The sequence below is a fragment of the Rhincodon typus genome, chromosome 14, assembly GCF_021869965.1.
Source record: "Rhincodon typus isolate 14 chromosome 14, sRhiTyp1.1, whole genome shotgun sequence".
Taxonomy (NCBI): Eukaryota; Metazoa; Chordata; class Chondrichthyes; order Orectolobiformes; family Rhincodontidae; genus Rhincodon; species Rhincodon typus.
In genome coordinates, this window is record NC_063345.1 from 60,046,826 (window position 1) to 60,073,222 (window position 26,397).

Consider the following 26,397-nt stretch of genomic DNA (forward strand, 5'->3'; position numbering starts at 1 on the left):
CTCATACATTCACAGTTCCCTTTGCTCTGATTTAAAAATCCAACTTTCAGTATAAAGTATATCAAACATCATGTAATCCTACTTTGGTCACTATTTCCCAATGTCTCCTTTGTAGCAACGTTATTAATAAGCTCTTTCTCATCATAATAAGACAAAATTCAAAATAATCTGATCCTCTATTATTCTTACTATTCCTGAAACACATCTTGCACATGCTGCAAGAATTCACCTTTGACAACTGGAGTAGTCTGTTATCGCTGTATTGCCCATGCTACATGCATTTCTAAATTCTTGATTATACGGTGTCCAGCATTACCATTGTTTCCCAGTAACCATAAACAACTCGCAACCACAGCAGCACTAATTCAGAGGAGCAGTAGGAAGCTGTCCCCATTGTGTTGTCTGATGCTTATTCCTGAATTTTTTTAAAAAAATAATCATTTTCTGGTCACTTGCACATTGTTCTTTGTGGGACTTTTCTGCATGGAAATTGATTGCAGTGATGAAAATTCGTAAGTACTACCAATGATATGATCATCAATATTACTAAATAAAACATTGTTTCAATCATTAGGAATTCCAGCCACAGACAAGGTTTGGAATGAATTCAAATTTACATATTAACATAAAGCATGGAATACAGGTACAGAACGTCAAATCTGGCACCTTCAGAATCAGGATACTTTCAAATTTTGGCTCAGGAAGTTGGATATTTGAGCTGTACAATGTTGGATGGAGTCAAGTGTCACTTGGAATGCAGGATAAGTTGATGTACTAAGTGACTAAGTGGCTATCAGATCATTATGCCAATGTGGTGCCTAATCCAATTGTCCAGTTTAGTTCTACTCAATTATAAAATTAAAAACTATAAGAACACCTGTTTTTTGGAAACTGCCAATTTTTAGGTAACCAGATTTAAAGTAGTCTACTTATAGTACAAAAATAAGGGAACTTTAATGTATAAACAACACTGCTCCGGGTCTTGTGCTCAACTGAGTAAAACAGATCAAGAAAAATTAACCATTGTTTTTGCTCATGTAGTCTGTTTTAACTACAGGCTGCACCTGCTTCCTCTATCAAGATCAAGGATGTGGCATTCTTCTAGCACAGAGACTAATCGCCTCAGCAAGACGTCTGACATGAATTCTATTTAAAAGGCATGTAATGATTAAAGTAGAAAACCTACTTGTTGTCAACAGGCGTGTTATATATACCAACAATTTTAGGAACAAAATTCTGAATACAAAACATTTTGTAAACAAAACTGCCACCAAACATTCACGCACAAGTTCAGAGAAACAATTGCCAATTGCAAGTTAAGCACTGAAATCAGTTCATAATTCAGCCAAATTGGCAGATCTACTGAATTATCCAAAGTCTACAACAGTTTGCACATCAAGATTTGAAACAATCCAAAGATATCATTTAACAGTATTACAAGAACTTTGTTGCAACAGGAATAGTGAGAAAGGAGTACACTTCACAAATGAAATATTAAATGTGAGTTTTGTTGATTTTAGAACTTTGCAAGTGCCGCAAATTCAACAATACATGTCTGAAGATAAAAAATATTAATAATGACCTGAAATGTTAATAATAGTAAGAATATCAGACATAGCTCAAATAGAAAAATGGTTTTAGTAATGTAGCCTCTGTCCAAACATGCAAACTCTAGCAAGCCATTCAGACAATCTTAGCTCTTTTAAAAAAAAAATCAAAACAAGGTTAAGTGAGGGAGTATAAGATAGAAAAATAACCCCCTGAAACTATCCATTTTGGTTGAAAGCAGAAAAGCTTTTTTTAAAACAAAGTTAAGGGATTTGTATAATCTAGTCTGGTGTCGAGGGTTTGGAATATTCTTATATGCAAAAGTTAACATGCAGGTACAGCAATTACACAGGCAAATGATGTGTTATTCTGCAACCTTTTCAATTAGAGACTAATAGGAGCTAAATCTTGCTGCAATTATATACAGCTTTAGTGAGCCCACGTGTAGCACTGTGTAGTTTCGGTCTCTTCCTTAACAGAAGATCTTCTTTGCAATCCGATTTCTAGAATGGAATAACTGTCCGATGAGAAGTGACTGAATAACTGAGAGAGCTACGAATGCTCAGTTGTGGAGGACACTGAAGGTTGCACGTGACAAATTCTTGGGCATTAATGGAATCAAGGGGCGTGGTGATATCATTATTGATGCAGTTTGACCATAATCTTATTGAATGGCAGAACAAGCTTGAGAGACTTACTCCTGCTCCTAGTGAATATTTTTAGGGGTACTTTGAATTCTGAAGAGCCAGTCCACAAACCGTTTTTATAGTGGGTGTCTTCAACTCAATAATGGAAACAGATTCAAGTAGGAGAGGGTGACAAATATTCTGGGGAAAAAGCTTGGGGGCAGTTTCCACAGTACAAAGTACAGGGGTCATTGGAGTGGTGGGAAATAACTAGATGTGGTAAATCTGAGGTAGAAAGTAAAAGGTAGAAGTGAAGTCACTATGATCCAGGACCATAGGGCTGCTTGCAGAGAGCCAACTAGTGGTGAATTCAACTTAGTACTAGAATCATAGAATTTTAGCATGGCCAATCCACCTAGCCTGCACATCTTTGGACTGTGGGAGGAAACCGGAGGACCCAGAGGAAACCCACGCAGACACGGGGAGAACGTGCAAACTCCGCACAGACAGTCGTCCGAGCTGGAATCGAACCCGGGTCCCTGGCGCTGTGAGACTGCAGTGCTAACCAGTGAGCCACCGTGCCGCCCCCATGCCTCAGGCAAGGGGAAAGATTGAGAAAGCAGGACCTTCACTGTAACCTTTGCTGGTGTGGGAATTGAAGCCACACTGTTGGCATCACTGCATTGTTAACCAGCCATCCAACCAACTGAGCTAACCAGACCTGAAATATAAAAATTATTTCCATCTTTACACAGATCTAATGTGTACAAATTTTTAAGCAACTGTAAAATTCTGCTTAATTAGAACACATGATTGCTGAACAAAAATAAAAATTAAGCTAGGAGGAGTAGGCTGTTCATCCCCAAAGCTGACTCTACCATTCCCTACTATGGTTGATTTGATTGTGGCTTTAAATCTATTTTCTTGTCTGACCCTCAGCTTTCTTGTTAACCAAAAATTCATCTAACACAGCCAAGAATACGCACACTACACTGATCATTAGGAAGGACATTTCCCAATATTAACACCCCTGAGGGTGGAATGTTTCCTAATCTCTGTCTTGAATGGGAGACTCCTTATTGTGAAACTGTTGCCTAATTCTAGATTCCTCCCATCAGGGGAAACATTTTCTTAGAATTTATTCTGTCAATCACCCCTCAATCTTCTGTTTCAATACTGATAAATAAAGGCCCAACTTTTCTTCATATGACAACTCCTTCACCACAGGTATTTTCCTGGTGAAACTTCTGAACGTTCCAGTGCAAGTTGAGGCTCTCCTTGAGCAAAACTGTACGCTGTACTAAGCTGAATTTACTTCTCCAACACACTGCTTAGATCACAGCATTTTAAAATATCTTCTAATGGCAATTGGGAAAAATAACTGGATGTTGCAGGAGATTACACACTAATCTTTCATTTCCATTATTATCCAAATTAACCCAATGGAAAGAGTCCCATTTTCTCATTGCAACACAATCTGAAGGAGCTAGTTTGGACAGTCATACTAGTACTAAGCATGATGAACCTAGAATAGAATACTTGCACCTTCTCAGCAGTAAATTATCATTTTCCTTCAGAATAACACATACTAGATTGAAAATATCATTGCACTTCACTAAGGGGAGATACTTTGAAACTCACCATGTTAATCTTGGCTCCAGTACTGACACAACTGGTGTTAAAATTAAATACTTCACTTTGAACAAGAGTACTGTTTTTTTTAAACTTTAACCTATATTTCTAATCAATCTGTTCAGAGACGTTATTACACACTTCTGGAGCATGTGGAACTTGAACCTGGGACTCTTGGCTCAAGGTAAACAAGGGCATCTCAGGACTGTTGTTGGGGGAGCTGCTTTGTGGTGCAGTGGTAGTGTCACTACCCCTGAACGGGCGGGATGGGGCAGGGGGTGGGGTCATGGACCACCTGCTCCAGAGGTGTATTAAAAAAGCATCTCTGAATAGTTTGATATGGGAAAAGAAAGCATTCCTTCTAATTCTGAAGTGAAACATTTGAATGCCCTTTTGGTACAGATATCGTTCATGGCTTGGAGCTGGAAGGCCCAGGTTTAAGTCCCTCCTGCTCCAGTGTGTAATAGCTTTTTCTAATCAGCCTGCTGCTCAGACATATCTAGAGTAAACACCAAATACAAAATATCTGAACACGAGCATTCTGCAAAACCAGAAACATTGGGACAAAAGTACATTTACTTCACTAACTTCAAAATTTTAGTAACTAACAACTCTAATTTGATAAGGAAGTTGTATTATCACCAGGGGGGCACAATGCTCTTATGAATATTGTATTCTGGTATATTGTTACTTGAAAGTAAAGTTGCCATTGTCCTACCAGGCCATGATGATGCTCTTTCATTAGAGAGAGCTAACTGGTGGTGGTTTAACCGGAGGTTCATAATGCCTCAGGCAAGAGGAGAGGTTAAGGAGAATATTGTTAGTTATACTATTCCCATTAATTTGTAAATTCAGGACAGCTTTGAATTTTCAGATCAGTATCAAGTAAACTATCCAGGCAATGAGTCATCAAAACAAAACAACCTTCTTCCCAGGAATTATCCAAACGTTTTGAGAGCGAGAGTGGACCAGAGGATTAAGAGAAAAAACATATTTTCAGGTAGTTACCATAGTTTGCAAAACTTTAACATTAAAACACAACATTTAAATTCTACTGAGTGTAGAATGAAGGATACTTGTTCTGTCAAATTAGATTGATTCATGAATCAAGACAGCAATATTGCATCCATGCTAAAAAGGCCAAAGATCTGCTACTGAAATCCACAAATTAATGAATCTATATATCATATAAAGACTGTACCTTTCATTTTCTGTACTTTGATTGTGGATTGGAAAACCAAGGATTGTTGAAGAATTGCTGCACTGTTTAAAAGCAAATAACCTGACACTTGTTGTAAGTACCATTTATGCAAGTTCTTGTTCATGTAGTTGCAGAAGCCTCATTTGCAGATGAGCTGGAGTTAAGGGTTAAGTATAAATGGAGCTTTGACCGACCAGCAATAGCTGACTGGCCTGTGAAGTTGTGACCAGTTATCAATAACAAAGGCTTTCTCCTTCCCAAAACTAACTCCCAGGCAGCTGAACAGCTTGGATGGGTGAATGTTAAAGAAAGGTGGTAGGATTTCTGCAAAGGCAGAAACTGTTGCTTTAAACTGCTGGAAAAATGATCTCAAGCCTGGGGACAATGAATTCATTGTCCCTTTCCAATTGCTGAGGGTTGTGACTTCTAATTGATAAGTCAAAGACCTTTGTAAGTGGACCCATTCACCCTGCCTCCAGCAAACAAATGAAACTACCTGAAGAAACAAACAAACAAACATTCTGATCAGCATAACAATCATGTCAGCTAATGCTATGGATATGGACCACTGAAATACCTTCCCAGTCTTGCCCTTCACGTACAGCAGCCATTTTTTTGTGTCTGTGTGTGTGAGTTTACATGGGCATTAGAGGCTTAACTAGCAGAGTTACTTACTGACATCCATAGTTGTTTACCTGTAGTTGGATCTATTCATTTGCAATAAATAAAAGTTCCTAAGTACAGAAACCCAATCCAAGCCTTGTATCGATTTGGGACTGAAAGACAGGCAAATTGGGAGAATTCTGCATACTTTCAAAAGTATTTAACTTTGGTGATGACTCTAGAAACACCAGATTTGATTTTCAGCTTGCTACACCACTGAGGTATAACAAATCTCTACTTAAGTCATCATTAGGAATTTAGCACAGTACCAAAGTTGTACATTTAAGCCTACTTTTTAGTAAATATAGAGCACTGAATCTAAGTAGATGCACAATTTACAAGAGTTTAAAATATATCTAAATCAGAAAACTAATTCACTAATCAGAAATTCCAGACTAGCTGCAAGCACGTCAGAATTAATTCCAGACATGGATTAAATCAACTTTTACATGTCTAATATTATATACACACACATACATATATCTATCCAAATGCTTTATCATTTGCTGTCCTTGTGAGGAAATTCATCCCAAAGCACTACATCACATTGGTGATGTAAACTGAAATTTATATATTTAAATCAGTTACTGCATACAGAAGATTAACTTAGTAAGATTAAAATAGATGTATTGAAAAATAATAAACAGATTTGTTGGGTAAAGTTTCTTAATCTGCATTTGCCACACAATTATTTCCAAGCCCTTTCTAAACATTCTGCTGCTCACAACTGCTTCTAAAATTATTACTCTGTAATGTAGCTGTCAAAATGCTGCATACTGGTATCATCTACAGCTGCTGCAATAAAAATCATTACATCTTAAAATTAGAATTCACCATTGACTGGCTATTTTTTAGTGTATGGTAAACGTTCAAAAAATTCAATTACCCTAACATACTGCTGCCCAGTTCAAGAATTTGTTGTGAACTGTTTATTTTAACTTAATGTTAATTAAAAATATGGATATTTAAATTGATATGCTGGAACTCCCTTCTTAAAAGCACAGTGGATGCATCAATTGAACGGCAGTGACTCAACAAGGTGGCTCACCACCACTGCAAGACACAATTATGGATGGGTGATAAACAGCAGCTCTAAGATTTTGGAGTAGATTTGTAGCTCGGGTTGTGGGTGTTGAGGTTGGTTGGCTCGCTGAGCTGGTTTGTTGTTCTGCATACGTTTCGTTACCGTGCTTGGTAACATCCTCAGTGCAGCCTCTGATGAAGCGTCGGTGTGTTGTCCCGCCTGGCTTTTAAACTCTGGGGTCCGTTGCAATGGACTGCCTCACTTCTGGGTTTCTTCCGCAGTGGAATGTATATGGGGTCGAGTTCAATGTGTTTATTAATAGCCTGCTTCGTGGAGTGCCATGCTTCCAGGAATTCTCGTGCTTGTCTCTGCCTACACCACTGAGGTATAACAAATCTCTACTTAAGTCATCATTAGGAATCTTATGTCCTCTTCATATCATACATTCCCACCTATCTTTGTGTCTCCTGCCTAGCCTGTCCCAGGATCTTGGGGTTGTCCCAGTCGAAGTCGTGGTTCTCCTTGTCCATGGATAAATAGCAGCTTTACCAGTGGTGCCAACATCCAAATATATAAAATAAATGCAAATTAATCAACCAATATTGGAAGAAGCTGTTCGACTCCAGCTTTCACAGTGCCATTTCATTGATTTCAAGTATTTTACTGAAGGAACCTTTGAGAGAGGAAACAATTTTTAGATATGTACACAAGATGCTGATCATTAAGGAGGTAATAGCACGGCACTTAAAAAAATTCAAAAAAAAAATTAGAAAGCGTCAAGCATGGGTTTACGAAAGGGAAATTACGGTTCTCCAGATTATTGGAGTTCTTTGAGGAAGTAACACGTGCTGTGGCTAAGAGGAGCCTGCATGCATATTGTACTTGGAAGCATTGATAAGGTGTCACGTAAAAGATTATACCACAAAGTATAAATAGGTAGTGAAAGGCCAACGTACCAGCACGGTGAGGTGGTTACCTGGTTGGCAGAAACCAGCTTACGTAAGTGAGTCTTATTCTGATTAGCAGGAAATGATGAGTAGGGTCCATGCTGGGGCCTGAACGTTTTACAATTGATATGAATGACTTAGATGATGAGGAGACACAAAGATAGGTGGGAATGTATGATATGAAGAGGACATAAGATTACAGACAGATATAGATAATGAGAGCATTCAGGCAAAAATCTGACAGATCTGCGAGTATGATGTGGGACAGTGAGAAATTATTCACTTTGGCAGGAAAAATAAGAAAAGCAGAGTATTACCTAAATAAAGAGTGACTGCAGAATTCTGAGGTTCACGGGGATCTAGGTATCACAGTTGAGGTCTAAAGCACAGAAAAATGCCAATTCGCCTCGATTCTGTACTGGTCAAATACAATCATCAAACTATTCTAATCCCATTTTCCAGCATTTGGTCCTTCACCTTGTTTGCCTTGGCATCGCAAATGCATATCTAAATACTTCTTAAATGTTAGAGGGTTTCAGCCTCTACCATCCTTGCAGGCAGTGAATTCCAAATTTCCATCACAATCTCGGTGAAAAGATTTTCCTCACATCCCTTCTAAACCTTATCTTACCTAAACCTTACCCTTTACCTTACAATCTGTCCCCTCTGATCACTGATCCTTCCTATCTCTCCCCCACATAAGTTTTATACATCTCAATCATGTTCCCCCTCAGTCTCCTCTGCTCTTAGAAAATCATCTCTTTCCTTTTCAACCTATTTTCATCAATACAACTCTCCAGCCCAGGCAACATCCTGGTAAATACCCTCTGTATCCTCAAGAGTGCAATGACATCCCTCCTGTACTGTGGATTCCAGAACCGTACACTGTGTCCTGTGCATGAGACACAGGTTAGCGTACATGTACATCAAGTATTTAAGGTAGTTACAAGAACTTTATCCTTTATCAGGAGAGGAACTGAACATAAAACCAAAATGTCATGCTTCAATTAAACAGGGCACTGACGAGACCACACATCAATAACTGTAGACAGTTTCTCAATTAAGAAAGGATGAAATGTACTGGAAACATTTCAGAGGAGGTTTACAAGCTACATAACCAGTAGGCTGTTTTATGAAGATAGGTTGAATATACTGTGTTTATTTTCACTGGAGTTTAAAAAGAGAGAGAAGTGGCTTGATTGAATTATAAAATTGTGAACAGTTCTAACAAGGTGAACATGGAAATGACATATCCTCTTTTGAATAGTACAGAACTAGGGATGCTGTCTTAAAATTAGGGGTTGTTGTTTTGAGGCAAGATGAAATTTATTTTTTGAGGAGTATGCAACTTCGGAACTCTGTGCCTTAGAAGGTAAAATCTTTTAACATTTTAATTGGAGGTAAATTGATTGGCTTTCCTAACAAAAATTTTAGGTTACTTGGAGCATATTTGGAATACAGAATTCAAACACAAACAGAGAAGATCAGTCGTGAATGTCAGAGCAGGTTCAAGAAGACAAATGCTCTACTTCTGTTCCGAATTCATAAGTTTACATGTTTGTAACATTTGTCCTAGCTAATGACTGTTTCTACACCATAATGAAAAAAAATGCTGCAAGAATAGATTTTGCTCAAAAAACTGTTACACTGCATCAAATACACATTTCTAGTACAAGGTAGTTAGAAAAACAGGACGCTGCGCATGGTTTCATAGAGTCCTGCTAAAATTGCTTCATCTCTTGAAACTTAATTTGCGTATATTAGGAAAACTCAAAAGTGATAACATGCACTTTGGGTGTCTTATCAGAATTTCCATTATAACTACATCACACTGGAATAAATTCTATTATTCAACCAATCCTCTTGTTGCCCAATTTAATTCATTTATACTATAGGCTAATCTACATTCCAGAAATAATTAAATTCAGTCTAAAAGAATAAAAAGATAGGGCACATTATTCAATTGTTGATCAATTCCAGAGCAAAGATCAAAAGGGAAGTGCATCATTCCAGTTAGACGTAATATCTCAAAAAAAATGTTAATTACCATGAATCATTAAATGATAATTAGGTTGCATGGAGTTTCTCCATCAAAATGTGTGAGACAAAGCAATATGGAAAATAAGTCACATTCAACAATTATTTTCACTAGTGTACTCTTACATAATGCAATTATACTTGCATTATACACCTGAGTATCCATGCAAATTTCACTGACATTTTAAAAATGCCGTCAAAATACATTTTCACAACATTGCTATAACAACGTGACTTGTCAAGAGTAGCTAACTAGAACAGTGATTAAGAAAGTACACATTAGCAGCTTTATAAGAAAGCTGTCTATGCCTTACTGCATTAATTAACTAGGCTACAATTAATAAAAAGACTAATTTTAATATGTGGGTGTTATAAAGCTGGTCCTGTTCAATAAAAGAGGTTATTTAGACAAGTATTCACATTTTCAAGATATTTATAATAAAACATGCTTCACGTTAAATTTAAAGCTGGAGTAAGGTTTTATTATATAATCTATAGGAAAGTAGAACACACACTTAAATAGGAGCACTGACAACACAAATTCCACAGATACGTTTATTTACATGATACATCCTACACATTTCAAAGCAGTGACATCTTTGAAATTCACTTTCATCAGTGAAATTCTTGAAATGCCCAAAGCCAAAAATCTATAATGAATTTGTAAGAAAACCTCTAATGGACCTCAATCACTTCTTAGAGCAGATTGCTTTACTAGAAAAGAAGTGAACAATCAAAATTCTATGAATATCTACAATAAAAAGTGCTGGAGAAACCGTGGTCAGTTTCTCCCTCCACAGATGTTGCCAGAGTTAATGTTGCAATTCATATGATTATTCCTTCAAACTGATCCAAAGAGGAATTATACTGTGCTTGAAGTCGTAATTAATATTTGCTCCACAAATGTTTCCACACCTATTGAACCTTTCCAGGTCTGCCTTATTTCATATTTCCAGAATCCACAGTACTGTGCTTTCAGTCTGGAAACATCTGGTTGGCACCTAATTTTACTTACAGAACAGTTTTAAGAGTGTCTGTTCATGCAAATAGTAATCAAGGCATTAAAAGAAGATTCTTATAGACTGCAGTAGGGATGTCATCAGAAAACATCCATCAAAGCGTTCTATTTTATCTAGCCAGGGATATTACCCGAAGATGCCACAATATGAATCTTATTCAGCCTTTCAATTGCTGGGCTGAAAATACTCTGATAACCCAGAGATTGCATGGCTATGGATTTGATTGCTTTGGGTAATGCAGTCTCAATGTTTACCGGACAGTTATTGACAATCGAAAGCGTTTGGGAACTCGGCAAAGAGACAGTGAACACCAGAAGCATTGGACAGCAGCGGAAACATCCACAGTAACAGAAATTGGAAGCCGTCCTTCCCATTTTGTAGTGAGGGAGTTGAATAAATTCAGGGGCAGTTAGTTAGAACCATGAATGTGGCTCTCTCCGTCACATACATATGGTGATCAGACGAGGATAGGACGCAAAGTCAAAGACACCATCAGGAAAGGAACAGCGGCACACCCCACCGATACCTCCAGCAATTTCCCGACCTCTCCCCCACCCCAGAAAAACAAGCCGCGGAGAAATAATAAGCCTCCGAAGCAGCTTCGCCCCATGGGTTGGAGGCTCGGCTCGGGTCCGGTGAAGCAGCCGCCGGATGCGCCATATCCCGGGGAGCTTCCTTCCGTCACCCTCCCTCCGACTCGCCAGTCCGTACTTACCGGTTCGGGCACCAGGAGAGCGCCTTTCCCATCCTTCTGAGCGACAGGCGAGTTGAAGCCGATCTTGACCATATCTGCAGGCGATCGACCAAACGAGCGAACAGAAGGCTAACGGGGATCGCGGCGGCTCCGAGTCTGGGCCGCTGTGACGCACTCGCTCTAAGGGACGCTCTGCAGACCGAAGCGCTGCGCAGACTCACTGATCGCTGGGAGCCGCCGCGCAGACTCAGTGCCCCGCTCGCGCACGGACGCCCGCGCAGGTCGCCTTCCGCCGCGCAGACTCGGTGACTCTTCTCCAGCTGTCTCCGATTCACTGAACGGACAGAAACCAAAAGGTGAAAGGTCACTGTCCTAACAGCCGTTAAAAGGGCCGTTGAGGGGATTACATTGCCAACGCTCTTTGACCGTTGGAGTCGCTTAGTCGCAGATATACTTGGGGTGAGCGAGGAAACACGTCATCTATTTTCATGTGGCCTCACTCTTTTAAAAACAAACACACCCTCGTGTGACGGGAAAGTCGATCCACCCTATTTAATTATAAATCCCACGCAAAACACATCCGTGATGTTGACAGTCTGCTCTTCCCTCTGCAATTTATGCATATGTGATGTCTCCGATCATAAAACCCTTTATCAAGTCTCACCATGTCTCAAAGTGGGCTTATTTAGACGAACAATAAGCACAGCTAAAGCTGATGCGTTTTATCCTGTTTTTTTTTCTGTCGTAACCTGCCCTATGGATAAACTCCCTCCTGCTGAGGGAGTGTTCATTTGTAAATATGTTGCTTATGAAACTGAATCATAGTGACAGTCATTATCCTATGCTGTAATTCAAAATATAACAGGGTGCGGTCAATTCTGATGTTAACCAAGTATTTCGGACTATCACAAGCTTCTTTCCAGACGTAACATTATGGAAGTAGACTTCTCTGCGAGACCAGAGATACTAACACTTCATCATCAACACTTAAGCACAATTCATTGAGATTGTGGTACGCACTTTTCTTTAGTTCACATTGTCTACAGACACAAATTTATGAAGTTGACAGTCTGCTAAATTCGTCAACATCTTTTTAAAAAAGGCTGAAGTGAGAGCTTTTTCAGAAACCAATGAAATCATTTGGATTGTTAGATCAAAGGCTACTGAAACTTTGGATCAATGAGATGTTTCTTTCTCCCAACTGTTAGTTGTGCACTATTTAGAGGCAAAAGTATTAAGGCAAAGCACAGTACGTCCCCACTTTTATATACTCCATTTGAAGCCATTTTGATTCAGATTTTTTTTTAAAAATGGGGCTGGTATTCCTGCTTAGCATTGTGGAATCATATGAATGCTGTTTTGAACTGGGTATGATGTAGGGTTACATTTCCTGATCAAACCCATTCCTCTCCAGTTTAGGGCCCTGACACTTCTGCTTACTATCTCTCCAGTTAATCTCACGCTCTTCTATTTCTGTATATTATTTAAATATGTGTGAGCATATATATTCTTTTTAGGCAGTCCCTCAGATTTGAGGATGACTTGTTTGATGGGTTCTAAGGTGGCTAAGTCTAAAGCATGATCTGCAGACTCTGCCACACATAGGGCAGCAGGTGGTTCGTTGGTTTGGTGGAGGAGTTGCAAGGTTTGTGTGCATTCTCTGACCCTATTCTTTGCCATTGTGTGTTCCTTGATCTGTTTTATGCCTTTTTGAATTTACCTTCTCTGTTGTGAGTGAAAAGCCAGGGACTTCTTTGAGTTGACAAGGGTGTTGACTTCTTCAGGGTGTTTTGAGGATATTCTTGAACTGTTTTTGCATTCCTCCTGGGACCTTCTGCCACAACGGAGTTCCAAGTAGAACAGCCACTTCAAAAGTTTGGTGTCTAGCATATGAACAACATGTTCTGCTCAGTTGAGCTGGATTTGAGTGATTAGTATCTTGAAGTGGGAAAAACTGACTTAGGAGAGGATGGCTGTTAGGCTGGCTTTATGACACCAGATCTGAAAGATGTTGTGATATTTCCTCTAGTCTTTTAAGGTCTCTGTTGTCCAAGTCTTCAAAGTAGGGGACCACTGCTGAGTAAACTACAATCTTAGTTCCAGGTTAAAGATCTTGGTCCTTATTTGTTACCTGAGTTGGCTGAAGGCTGAATTGGCACTTTAAAGACAATGTTCTTTTTTCTTTATTTTAATCCTTTCACTGATTATCATGGCTAATGACACAGAAATTAAAACCCAATTGGGTGCCTTACACCTCACATGCGCATAATCAGCCAATTGACACCCAACAATACAACAAGCTGTTGGGAAATGGAGAAAGTTTGGTCCATTGGGTAGGTTTCAGGAAGTGAATTATGGGATGAAAGAAACGTGGAAAGGTTTAGATGGGAATTGCAAAACCTTAGCGTACAGACAGCTGAAGACACAATGAAGCATAGAGATTTAAGAATGCTTAAGAGATCTAAATTGGAGAAGTGTAAAATAGGGCTAACAAAACAATTTGTAGAGACAGAGAGGAAGTGAAAGCTTGAAGCAATTAAAAATAAAGATGAAATGTTATAATTGCAATGTATAAGTTAATGAACATAGGTGTACACTACTTGTGCATTTTAAAGTGTGAGCAGTTGAGTTTTTGATGAGCTTAAGTTTGTAAAGTGGGAAATTGGCTAGGAGGGTATTGGACAGTGAAAATAAGAGGTAACAGATTTCTTGCTGTTCTTCTGTCAAAGTTACAGTGATCTAGTAGCAGAATCTCTGTGGAAATATACTTCCGCAGTGTCTGTATTGGTTCAAAGTGAGTTTGTTGCTCAAACGTTCAGACAACCAAATATTTTTGAGTAATAATGATTTATAAGCTTGGGTCAAATTTACGACCTAGATAATATCTTATTTTAAACTCTTGGATGCAAAACTGGGCTTGATAGCACCTGTTGTTTGAGTCCGACAATGACATCGGGACTAACATAGTGCTTATTGCACGTGTGCACATTTGTTATGTATCGCTCCAGACTCCATACTGGTGAAGGCAGTAATGTTGGTTGGAAGTACGGACAGCAGGCAGATCTTGAGGTTAATCTGTATGCAACACTGATTTGACACAAGCAGTGTCATTTTGAAACTCCATGCCTCACACAGCTGAACATATGTTCTGAAGAAGGATCACTGGACCTGAAATGTTAACTCTGATTTCTCTTCACAGATGCTGCCAGACCTGCTGAGCTTTTCCAGCAACTTCTGTTTTTGTTTCTGATTTACAACATCTGTAGTTCATTTGTTTTTAATCAATGACTTACAAAGTAGTTGCTAGTTGATTTCTTCTACAGTTCTGTGAATGGTACTTTCCATGGTTGCTTCAAGTTACAAATGTTTACAGGAAGTGGTATAGCAAAAGCTGATGTTCTTTTTGCTGACTGCAAGGTTTCTGCACGTATTAGTTGCTCCCAGATATTAATGGCCTAGTTAGACTTCCTTTTGGCATTGAGGATGACTGGAAGAATGAGCATGGTTCCTGAACCTGTTACCAAAATTAAGGAGGAAGTGGGGGAAAAAGGATTTTCAGCAGATGGGCACATCTGCACGTGGTCTTTAGAGAGTAGATCAGTTGGACAATAGATAGTGAGGGTTCTGTGACACCTTGAGGCTCCATTGACATTGGTATCGAGAATCCTGATAGCAGCAATATAAACTTCCACTGCAGCATTCAGATGTTGGGTGAATACTGTTTATGCTGGAGTTGAAGCATCGACCATCCGATGGTGCATTGTGTTTGGGGTCCACCGGTTTGTTGATAAAGGTAACCAACTTTTCTGCACTGGAAAGGATGGGCACCAAACATTGTGCAAAGCCCTGTGCCAGTTGTGCTGGATTCAAGTATGCTTCTGACCTTTCCAAACCCACACAGTTATCTCTGATGCTCATAAAGGATCTCGAGGAAACTGCTTTACTCACAACTCAGTCATGGCAGGAGACTCCCAGGAGGGTATTGGAACCACTTGAGTGATGTCCTCAAGGCATCTCCGTAGAAATCAAATATCTCCATTGACGCATGTCAACCCTTGACTTATGACTGGCCAACATGAAGAAGGTTCATTCGGGAATGCACCAAGCACATCAAGATACTTATTTAAGGAATACAGAGGTGAGGGTGAAGCATTGGAGAACACAGGAACTACTAAGCAATTCATCGACCTGAACTTTGAAGAATCATCAGCCCACATGTGGACTTATTGACAGAGCCCATCAAATTGGAGCAGGAGCAAGTCAACCTCGATCCTGAGAGACTCCCCTCCTATTTCTCATCCACATGCCATCTGAAAACGTTATCTTTCATACATACACCGATGATGTCCATTTCTATGCCTCTCAGCCCCTCTACAGTCCGTACACTGTCAGTTTACCTTTCTTACTTCAAGTACTCGACAAATAGAAACTTCCTCCAATTAAAAATTGGGAAAACAGCAGCCATTTATCAACAGTTCCTGCCTCAAACTCTACCGACATGTCCCTGATTTCATCCTCTCTGATAGTTATCTCAGGCTGATGTGGACTGTTTGCAACTTCAGTTTCATATGATTTGAGACTGCAGCTACAATGAGCATCTGTTAAGATTGCTTGTTTCCAACTTAACATCACTTGACCTCACCCTACTTTGCCTAATCTTTTATTGAGATCCTCTGTTCCCTTGTTACCTCAGGACTTGATTATTTGAGTACACCTCCAACATTCTACCTTCTGTAAAACTGAGGTTGTCCAACATAGAATGTTTCAGCCCCTTACACCTCTCAAACTGCACAAAGGCTAAAAGTACAATCCTGGCACTTGAGCTGGGTTTTGCCCCTGAAAATAGCTGGGGACCATTGCAATTTTTTTTTACTATACAGCTCTTTTGACAGATTGTTAGCAGAGGTGGCTGCAGCTGTTATGCAGAGGTCGCAGATTAACATATTGCAGTCATCACTCATAAATGCCATTTCCTGTCAAATGTACCTGGCAACAACCTTGAGGAGATGCTGGAGAATCTTAGATAACAAGGTGTAGAGCTGGATGAACACAGCAGGCCAAGCAGCATCAGAGGAGCAGGAAAACAAGGTGTAGAGCTGGATGAACACAGCAGGCCAAGCAGCATCAGAGGAGCAGGAAGAAGGGTCTAGGCCCGAAACGTCAGCTTTCCTGCTCCTCTGATGCTGCTTGGCCTGCTGTGTTGATCCAGCTCTACACCTGTTATCTAACAACCATGAGGAACTGTGTTTACAGCTGCCAGTGGCCACAGGGGCAGTGCATCTACTATATGGCATAGCACTGATATATCTGAAAAAAACTGACCAATCTCATTATGTCCGAAAACTTGGCAGTATTCCTTGTGAACATGCTGCAGTAACTCACACCATGTAAGTGCCAGAAAATTTCCATCTCCAACAAGACAGAATCTAACCATCACTTCTTGACATTCAATGGCATTACCATCACTGAATACCCGTAATCAACATCCAGGAAAACATGATCCATTGATCCAGTAGGTCAGAGACTAGGAAATGTGACAGGTAAGTCTTTTATGCAGAGGACATTAAGTGCTCGGTATGTGCTGCCAGAGAAAGTGATAGAAGCAGATAGTAATAGCAACACGTAAGAGGCATCCTGACAGATACATGAATAGGCAGGGAATAGAGGGAAATGAACTGTGATGAGACAGAAGGTTTTTAGTTTAGAAAGGTGTCATGTATCTGCGCAGGCTTGGTGGGCTGAAGGGCCTGATCCTGTGCTGTACTGTTGTTTGCTCTTTAGGAATCCTACAGCAAGTAAGTCAGCTCCTGACACCCCAGAACCTGCCAGCCATCTATCTGGCATAAGTCAGGAATGAGATGGAATACTCTCCATTTACCTGACAGAACGCAGCCCCAATAATACTCAAGAAGTTTGACAACATCCAGGACAAAGCTGCCCACACATCACTGATGCACAGTAGCAGCTGTCTATACCATCTACAAGATGCATTGCAGAAAGTCTCCTCACACAACACCTACCAAACACATGACCACAACCATTTAGAAGGACAAGTGCAGCAGATACATGAGAACACAAGCACCTGCAAGTTCCACTCCAGTCCACTCACCATCCTGATTTGGAAATATATTGCCCTTCCTTCAGTGTCACTGGATCATAAACCTTGAATTCTCTCCATCCCTAACACAGTGTCGATGTACTGGAACCAGGTCAAGATGGTGGCTTACCACCTTTTCAAGGAAAAGTAAAGATGGACAATAAATACTGGCCCAGTCAGTGATGCTCATATTCCATGTATGGATATAAAAAAGTAGCATATCTCTGAGAACCACCTCCAAGCATTTTACATGCATGATTAACTCTTGAAGTGCAATGACTATTGATGCCAAGATATGGCTTCTCAACACTGAGCAGATTCAATAATGTTACCACTGATGAGTCCCTAACCATCAACATCCTCAGGGCTACCATTGAGCTGAATCTACTTTCATTCCCCATACATATACCATTGCAACAAAGAGTAAGTCAGAAGCTGGTGTAAAGTAAAGTGTAACTCACCTCCTGACTCTGCAAAACATGTTGAATAGGCTCAAGTCAGTAGTGTGAGGGAATAATTGCCACTTGCCTGGACGAGTGTTACTCTGACAACACTGAAGAATGAATGATGATTAATTGTCATTTGTACTCTACAAACTTTACAACACTGTAAAATAGAATGGAAAGCTTCAACTGCCACCACAATCCAGCACCATTTTGAACAGTTTAAGAATAAAAAGATATAGCTGATAAAAAGTCCATCTTCGTTCTGCAGCATCCGGCACGAGTCCTGAGCCCTGAGCCGGCTGACCAACGCCTTTAGCGCCGGACCTACCAATGTCAGAGTAACCACTTTCACGCACTATCTCTTGGTTGCTGGGCCCACCTCACCGAAAGGCCACCGATGCTGGGCTAGACCCACACTCGTGCCACAACCAGGCGCCCTCGGGTCTGGGCCTACCGCAACCAGGAGCTGCTATCGCTGCCTCACCGAGACCTGGAGTCCCCCTGTCTAGGCATACCACACCGCCACCGCCGTGAGGCCTAACACAACCAGAAGTCCCTGGCTTTGCTGCCAGGCTGGGCCGCCGTCCTGCCAAGAGTCCCACTCTGGCCGCCCTCCTCCGCAATGTCACCTTCTGCACTGCCATCAACAGGAAACAGATGAAGAAAAAGAAAAATAAAGAAGATACAAAGGGTAAGGAAAGAGGAAGGAAGCAGCCAGTCTGGAGCAGATGGGCCCAGGAGCCTAAACACTGCCTGCCTTGCTGGTGCTGCCATCAATACCATCCAGTCCACTGATCAGTACATCATTCACCACCTTAAACGTTCACTCCCTCCTGCACCAGTGTAGAGTGGCTGCAGTGTGTACCTTATACAAGCATTGCAGCAACTTTCCAAGGCTCATTTGACACAACCTTTCAAACTAATGATCTCTACCATTTAAGAAAGGGCAGCAGATGCACGGGAGAACTACCAACTGCAAGTAACCCTCCAAGCCACACATCATTCTGTCTTGATAGTATGGCTGGGTTAAAACATTGGCAATGCTTTTCTCATAGCACAGTAGATTTACATATACCAAATGGACTGCACTGGTTAATGAAGGTGGCTCACCATCACCTCATCAAGGCCAGTTAGGAAGGGGGAGCAAATGTTAGCCCAGTCAGCAACAATCATATATCATGAAAGAATAAATATATAAAATGGACTTAAGCCAAAAATTAGAATGGTGGAGAAAAATTTTAATGCAGCTGTTAATTTCCTTTGGACTGATATTTTACCCAGTATTGCAGTTTTACCGGAAAAGTGGCAAAAACATTGTTTCAGTGGATGGGTTTTTTGCTACACTTTGGAATTAATACAGTGAGGGAGCAGGATGCGTTCATGGAAAATTCTGGGCCCTGCAAATGTCTACAGTTGAGAAAGAACTTTCAATCTGATGCATTACAAAGAATGTAATGTGTTTTCTGGTGTGCAGAAAAAAGGGAAACTCCTACATATATAACTTTTATAATTGATCATCTAAGATTTTCATTCAATACATTTTGTCAAACAAGATAAAATTACCCAAAGAATTATTGTAGATCCAAAACATTAATATCACCAATACTTGGCTATCTGCCCTATTCCAAGTTAGGTTTGAAAAATATTTAAAAGGCTGCAGTGCCAAAACATTGATGTGGAAACTGTGGCATGATTTCTTAAATATTGTTACAGCAATCTTGATGGATGGCAACAGGCCTGTTCGGACATCAACTTCAGGCACGCATCATCCTTTTTTTTTGAAAACAAAGAAAAGGTTATATTTCAGTAGTGCCTTTTATAACCTTGTTCCAAAGCACATTACAATCAGTGACATACTCTTGAACTGAACTGTTTTAATTCAGAAACCATGATAGTCAATTTATGCACCAAGGTCTCACATACAGCAGTGAAAGACCAGATTATTGATTTCATTGATGTTGATTGAAGAATAAATATTGGACAAAACATTAGGGGGGAAATCCTCTGTGCTTTTTCAAACAGCATTGTAGGTTTTCACATTTTTTTGACATGGAAGATGAAGCATCATCCCAGAGACAACAAATATGAAATACTATTGTTTCATTTTTGATTCGAACTTTTGCACTGTGAATAATTTTAGAGGTGAACTGTGAACATTTTAGAGGTGTTCTGAGGAAGGGTCACTCAACCCGAAACATTAACTCCGATTTTTCTCCATAGATGCTGCCAGACCTGCTGAGCTTTTCCAGCAATTTCTGTTTTTGTTTCTGATATACAGCATCCACAGTTCTTTCTGTTTTTGTTTGACACCATTTTAGATTTTGTTTGTTTTGCATCAAAGAATGCTTTGGTCTGATTGGAAATATTCTTTTCATATAACAACATAGCCAAAATGTTGTACATTTCTTCTTAGTGCCATCGTTTCCCAAATGCTTTTCATCATGACAATTCCTTCAACATTAAAATAAAACAATTCTCAGCTTGAAAGAGGAAAATAAGTTTACTTCCAAATAAATAAGACCATTATTGCTGCTTTTGTATAAATCTCCTCCAGCATAGGGTGTCACCTTTTATCAATGGCAAACCAGACCACGGGTGGGGCAATGAAGGGAAAGGTAGGGCAAGAGATGAAGTTATGACTCAATGCCTAATATTTGTTTAGTTGATAATGTTAGTAATGAATTTATTAACAGAAATAATGTGTTGCATCATAAGTCAGAAATAAATTTTTAAAAATTGGTTTCTATTTTAAAATCCACACTGTTGGTGTTTGGTTAAACCATAGACATTTTGAGACAATTCACTAGAAAACTATTCAGTCCAAAACAACTATGTGAGAATAATACAGAAAAGAGCTGTGGTGTAAATGACAAAGGATGTTGATTCATAGATTTGACCAACACCAGAGTAATGAGCAAGTCCTGTGATGAATTATTTTTGCACAAATTTCCCATCAACACCCACTGACTGCAGGAACATGCAATCAAACAGGCTTGGTAGAAAGGGTTGTTGAGAGACGATCAAGATAGATTTGCACGCCAGCTGGGAGCAAGGCCAAAGCAACAGAAATAAACTTCCTGCTGCTTTCTTGTAAAACCCTATCTCTCTCATTTCCAAATAGTCTCCTACTTAAATGGGGAGTAGTGTTTGCAGTCATGAGTTCAGGATGGTGTGTTGCTTCCCTGATTATAGGGTCATGTAAGAAGGGGAGGGTCAATAGCCAGTAGTTGTGGTCAATGAAAAACCAAAACATATTAGAAAACAAGTTGAAATTCTATAGGTTGAGTGTAGGGAGCGAGGGGAAGCAAAACTAGCAAGCAGGTAGCAAATCACAAAGGTAGTAATCTCTAGATTAGCCCTTGCAGTACTTGTGAGTATAGATGTAGGACTGACGAATGTGTAGCTGGAGAGATAGTGCAAGAGGAAGGGCTTTGAAATTGTTAAGACTAGTTTTGGAAAAGCTGGGACACTTACAGTTACGTCAGAGGGTTGCACCTGAATAGAACTGGGATCAATTACCTTGCTGGGGAATTTGCTCGTGCAAAGAACGTGTTTAGACTAACTTGGCAGAAGTGTTGGAACCAATGGGTAATATTGGAGAGGAAAAGCAAAGGTGAGAGATAGATATCATTGGAGTAGAAAATAGTAGGCTATTGGGTAGGGATAAAGTAAGACAGATTGTAGTAATGTCAAAATTAGATTTACTGTACATGTATGTAAACGCATGGAGTGTGTTAAATACGTTGGTGAGCTGCAGGTACAAATAACCACTGGAAATATGATGTAGTGGTAATAATCGAGAGCTGGTGCTAAGAAAGAGCAGGACTAAGGACTAAATATTCGTGTTCAGGAAATATTCTTGAAATAAATAGAAGTGTGTGTCAAAAACAAAAATGGACATATGTTCTTTATCAACTTTATTCTCTGTTCTCCCTTTCTGAATCTGACTGAGCTTGGGTGAATTTCAGCATTTCCCTTTTATAGACAGATGCTTGGCTGGACAACATTTCATCTAATTGTGCCACACAGCTGTGCGGTTGGAAATGCGTAGATATGAGTAATGAGCTTCTGCTTTGCAACTTGGGTTGAGCAACTTGGGGTGTCCAATGAAACTGACTTGTTAGCTATGAAACATTACTGATTCTTTCAGTCACTCAAACTAATTAAGTTACCCATCATAGGTTTGTTCCTTCGGATCTCTGAGCCTAAAGGAAATCTGAGATTGAGGTCCCTGTAAACAGGGAGACTTGACAGATTGTCAGATTACTGTGTTTTTGTGAGATGTAAGACATACATAAATAAGATGTCAAATTACTAAGAAAAATGCATTTGTATAATTCACTTCACAATTTTAGGATTTTTCACTGTTAATTAATTACTTTTGAATTATTTACAATTTTTTTGTAATGTAGGAAAATGCAATGACCAATTTGTGCACAATAAGATTTCACAAACAATAATAAGGTAATCAACTATTTTGTCAATGTTGTTTGAGGGATTCTAACATTAAGTCCTATCACATTTTTTACTTGCTGATGGTAGTACTAAACAAATCAGATCCCAGAGTTTTACCTTGGTCGTCAATGAATGTGAGAGTTTGCCAATATACTTTCAACAACAAAATAAGTTTATTATACACAAACGGCTATAATTTTACAGCAATTAGAATTTCAATGTGCTTTGTGCTGGGTGCCTAACCTCTATCAGAAAATTTATTAATCTTAAACGGTCTTGTGGTGCAGTGGTAGTGTCCCTACCTGTTGGTCAGATGGTCTAGGTTCAAGTCCCACATGCCCTGTATTTTATGACATGTGAATAGGTTGATCAAAATAACTGAATAAAATTTCTTAATAAAGTATTAAAGTGCTCAAACTTATTGTTATGATGCTCATAGAGGCCGATGATTATGAAAAAAATGGAATTTATACAGTTGTGAGCTGAAAAGAGGTCAAGATTTCACGTTTTAAGTTTTTAACCGTAATAAACTAAGACAACTATTGACAATACATTTTTATAGCCAACTTATATTTCAATCTACAGAACAGAACTTTCCCTTTTCATTTTTAACACAGCTAAACACTTCACTCCACAGATTTTCCTGGAGCCAGTCCAATGAGTTTCTTAGCTCCTGAGGGTTTACGTTTTTCTATTCCTCACCCAATGTGGTAACTTTTAATTCTAGAACTGTTGCAGTGCGTGTTTTTTTCTTGGAGACTCACCCTCTATTGCAAGCTAGACAGATCTTCCAGCCTCATTTCAATCCTCACAAGTTTAATCTTTTCAATCCCAGTGTGGGCTCCCACTCACATTTCTGGACAGTGGACCTAAAGATATTTTCAGTCTCTCGTTGCTACTCCTCTACCTGATCCTGGCAGACTAACTTATCTGTGAGTTCAGGGGTATCTTAGAAACCCATCCCCTCTTAAAGCTCATTTTCATGCAATGTGAATCACATAGGCTTTGTATTCAAGAAGAGTTTGGTGAAAACTTGTTCCTTAATTTTTCTCACAAACTGCTTTTTGAATAAAGTGTGATAGCTATGTGCTACAGCTGGTTTCACCCATTGTCCAGTAAATGAGCTTAGCATTCAACCCAAGTGTGAGTGAGTATGAGTCCAAAAAACAAAAATACGGTGAATTTTATATAAATTGTCTTGCAAAGAGGAGGATTTTCTTAAATCTCTGTACATTATCTTTATTCCAGGAAACAATGCTGATCAGCTATCCTTGAGGTGTAATTTCTCTTTTGTCTTGAACGTTTAAACCATTACTATTTACAATTGTGTATTTTCAGTATCTTCCATAACTCTGGACAGCATCAATCTTACCACTGTAAACACAGGTGCTATTGCTATTAACTCCAAGTGTGAACAGCTTTCACCTTCTTCCCAGCAAATCTATTTGGGCCTACCCTTAATCATTAACAACCACATCACCCGTGCCTGTTGTCAGGTATATTTCAAAACATGTCACCTGACCCTCTTCATTTTACTCCAAGTTAAAGGCACAGTTCCAAAACATAACTGAGCAGATTTTACACTGACCAAATAGTCATTATGCAAGCGTAAATCAGAGTTGTACATGGGCATCATGCAGAATCCTCATTGTAATGGCTCTGAAGGAAGTGCCCAGCAAATTTAATCTCCCTCTGGGTAATTCCTCTCTACCTGGAATCTTCTAAAATTCACGATTAAAAATCACAAACTTTGGATGGTGAATTAAGTAAAATAGTTACTCAGGAAATGTTAGACAATTAAATAGATAGCTGAACTCCTGATTTACTGCTAAACTGACTTCATACTTCAAACACACCAAATGACACCTTCTCCCAATCACTTACACACCCAAGACTGTGATCTGACAGCTCCCAGGACCTGACAACCATGTCCAAGGACTAGACACTCCTTCCCGGAGACCTGACACCTGCGTCCCAAGATCTGACACACACCCCTCTGTCTGATCTGACAACCTCCATGTTACTGTCACTGGGCCCAATCCCGTATCATAATGGTACCCATATGCTGCTGGTGTGGAGGTTAGTTAGTTTGTGAAGTTATGCTACTGTTGTTATTCTTGATCTTATCATTTTCTAGACAAAGGAATTCTAATCCTTTAAAATGGGAAATGTGAATTTAATGCAATGTTTTTATGCAATTGTCTTTATAACATTTCAATCCTTCCATGGTCTTACCCAGCATTATCTCTACAGTCTGCTCCAACTGTGTGACCTTATAGATGTTTATAAAATCACTAGGGTCATAGATAAGTTGTATAGCAGGATCTTTTCCCTAGGATAGGGGAGTTTAAAACTAGGGGGCATATTTTTAAGATGAGAGGAGAAAGTTTTAAAAAGGATATGAGGAATAACATTTTTACACAGAGAGTAATTTGTGTGTGGAATGAACTGCCAGAGGAAGTGGTGGATGCAGGTTAAGTTACAACATTTAAAAGGCATTTGAATAAGTACATGAATAGGAAAGGTTTGGAGTGATATGAGTCAAATGCAGGGAAGTAGGACTGGTTTAGTTTGGGAACAAAGTTGGCGTGAAGTAGTTGGACTGAAGTTTCTGTTACCATGCTGCATGACTCTATGACTATAACCTGCACTCTTCTAATTCTGACCTCTTCAGCATTTCCAATGTTAATTGTTCTACTATTGGTGGCCATGTCTTGGGATTTCCTCGATGTATATCTCCAGTTCTGTACATATAGTTAAAACCTATATATTTGTCCAAACCTTTGATCCTAATATTTTCTGACATAGTAATTTCCGTACATTAATTTTGTTTGATAACAAAATGTCTTACAACTTTAAATTTACTGAAATACTAGATGAGCAGAAATTTTCTCAGATTAGCAAGAGATTGATAAAACTCTCATTTTCAGAGCCACCACAAACTTTGTTCCCTGCCCATTGACTCCATTCCTCTCTCTTGCAACTGACAGAAACTAATGCAGATTGTTTACAACCTTGATGTTACTTTTGGCCCTGAGGTGATTTTGCAACTTCAAGTCTGCACCATTGCAAGGACTGCCTATTTCTGCTTCCATAACATGCACTCATTCTGCCCCATCTCAGATAGTCTGCTATTGAAACTCTCATTCATACTCTTTTATCTGTAGACTTGACATTTTTAATTTACTCCTGGACAGTCTCCTACATTTCACCCATAATAAACTTGAGATTACTTGAAACCCTGCTGTGCGTGTCCTAACTTGCATTTATCCCAATCACTCACCAAATTGATTTAAAAATACTCATCCTAGGTTTCAAACCTTTCCATGCTCTCACCTCTCTCTATCTCTGCAAACTCCTTTGGCACCAAAACCATGAAAGCTATCTGCACTCCTGGCCTCCTGATCTCTGATTTTAATCACTTCACTGTTGCTGGCTGTGCCTTCAACTGTTTAGACTCCAGCTCTGGATTTCCTTTCTTACAGGGGACAAGGATTGACAAGATTGTCAGTCAATGATTCAAAGGGGCAGGGTAAAATGTGGAGTTAAGACCACAATCAGATCAACCATGATCTTATTGAATGGTGGAGCAGGTCCAAAAGGCTGAATCTCCTGCTCTTGCATTTTGTATTCTTATATGTACTGTGATGATGCTGTGGCTTTAAGAGATGTGTTTTGCCCTATTTGCTTTTCTACCTCTCTCTTCTTCTTTAAGATACTTTTTAAAACCTAGCTTTTTAGGCAAGGTTTTGGTCATTTGATCTATTATTTCCTTATGTGTCAAATTCTTCCCGATAATGTCCAGTGAAAAACTTTTAAATATGAGCTAAAGGCACAGTATATATCCAAATCAACGAGGTGCAGGGCTGGATGAACACAGCAGGCCAAGCAGCATCATAGGAGCAGAGAGGCTGACGTTTCAGGCCTAGACCCTTCATCAGAACCACCTTCATCTAGGCCTGAAACGCCTCTCTGCTCCTATGATGCTGCTTGGCCTGCTGTGTTCAT

At 39.5% G+C, this 26,397-nt stretch overlaps 2 protein-coding genes and 1 long non-coding RNA gene across 3 annotated transcripts in view; 1 reads left to right on the forward strand and 2 right to left on the reverse strand.

Annotated features, from left to right (window-relative positions):
* Nucleotides 1-11,565, reverse strand: part of LOC109916291 (integral membrane protein 2A-like) — a 24,772-nt gene extending 13,207 nt beyond the window's left edge. Inside the window, exon 1 of the mRNA XM_020516012.2 lies at nucleotides 11,413-11,565. Coding sequence (XP_020371601.1) covers nucleotides 11,413-11,484 — 72 coding nt within the window. The 5' untranslated portion in view covers nucleotides 11,485-11,565. The remainder of the gene's footprint in view (nucleotides 1-11,412) is intronic.
* A 176-nt stretch (nucleotides 11,566-11,741) lies between these two features.
* The window catches only part of LOC125484905, a 43,161-nt gene continuing 28,505 nt past the window's right edge, over nucleotides 11,742-26,397 (forward strand). The window contains exon 1 of the long non-coding RNA XR_007263707.1: nucleotides 11,742-11,850. This is a non-coding gene — a long non-coding RNA (uncharacterized LOC125484905). The remainder of the gene's footprint in view (nucleotides 11,851-26,397) is intronic.
* LOC109916290 (2-Hydroxyacid oxidase 2-like) overlaps nucleotides 19,505-26,397 on the reverse strand; it is a 69,772-nt gene continuing 62,879 nt past the window's right edge. Inside the window, exon 8 of the mRNA XM_048605519.1 lies at nucleotides 19,505-19,704. Coding sequence (XP_048461476.1) covers nucleotides 19,700-19,704 — 5 coding nt within the window. The 3' untranslated portion in view covers nucleotides 19,505-19,699. The remainder of the gene's footprint in view (nucleotides 19,705-26,397) is intronic.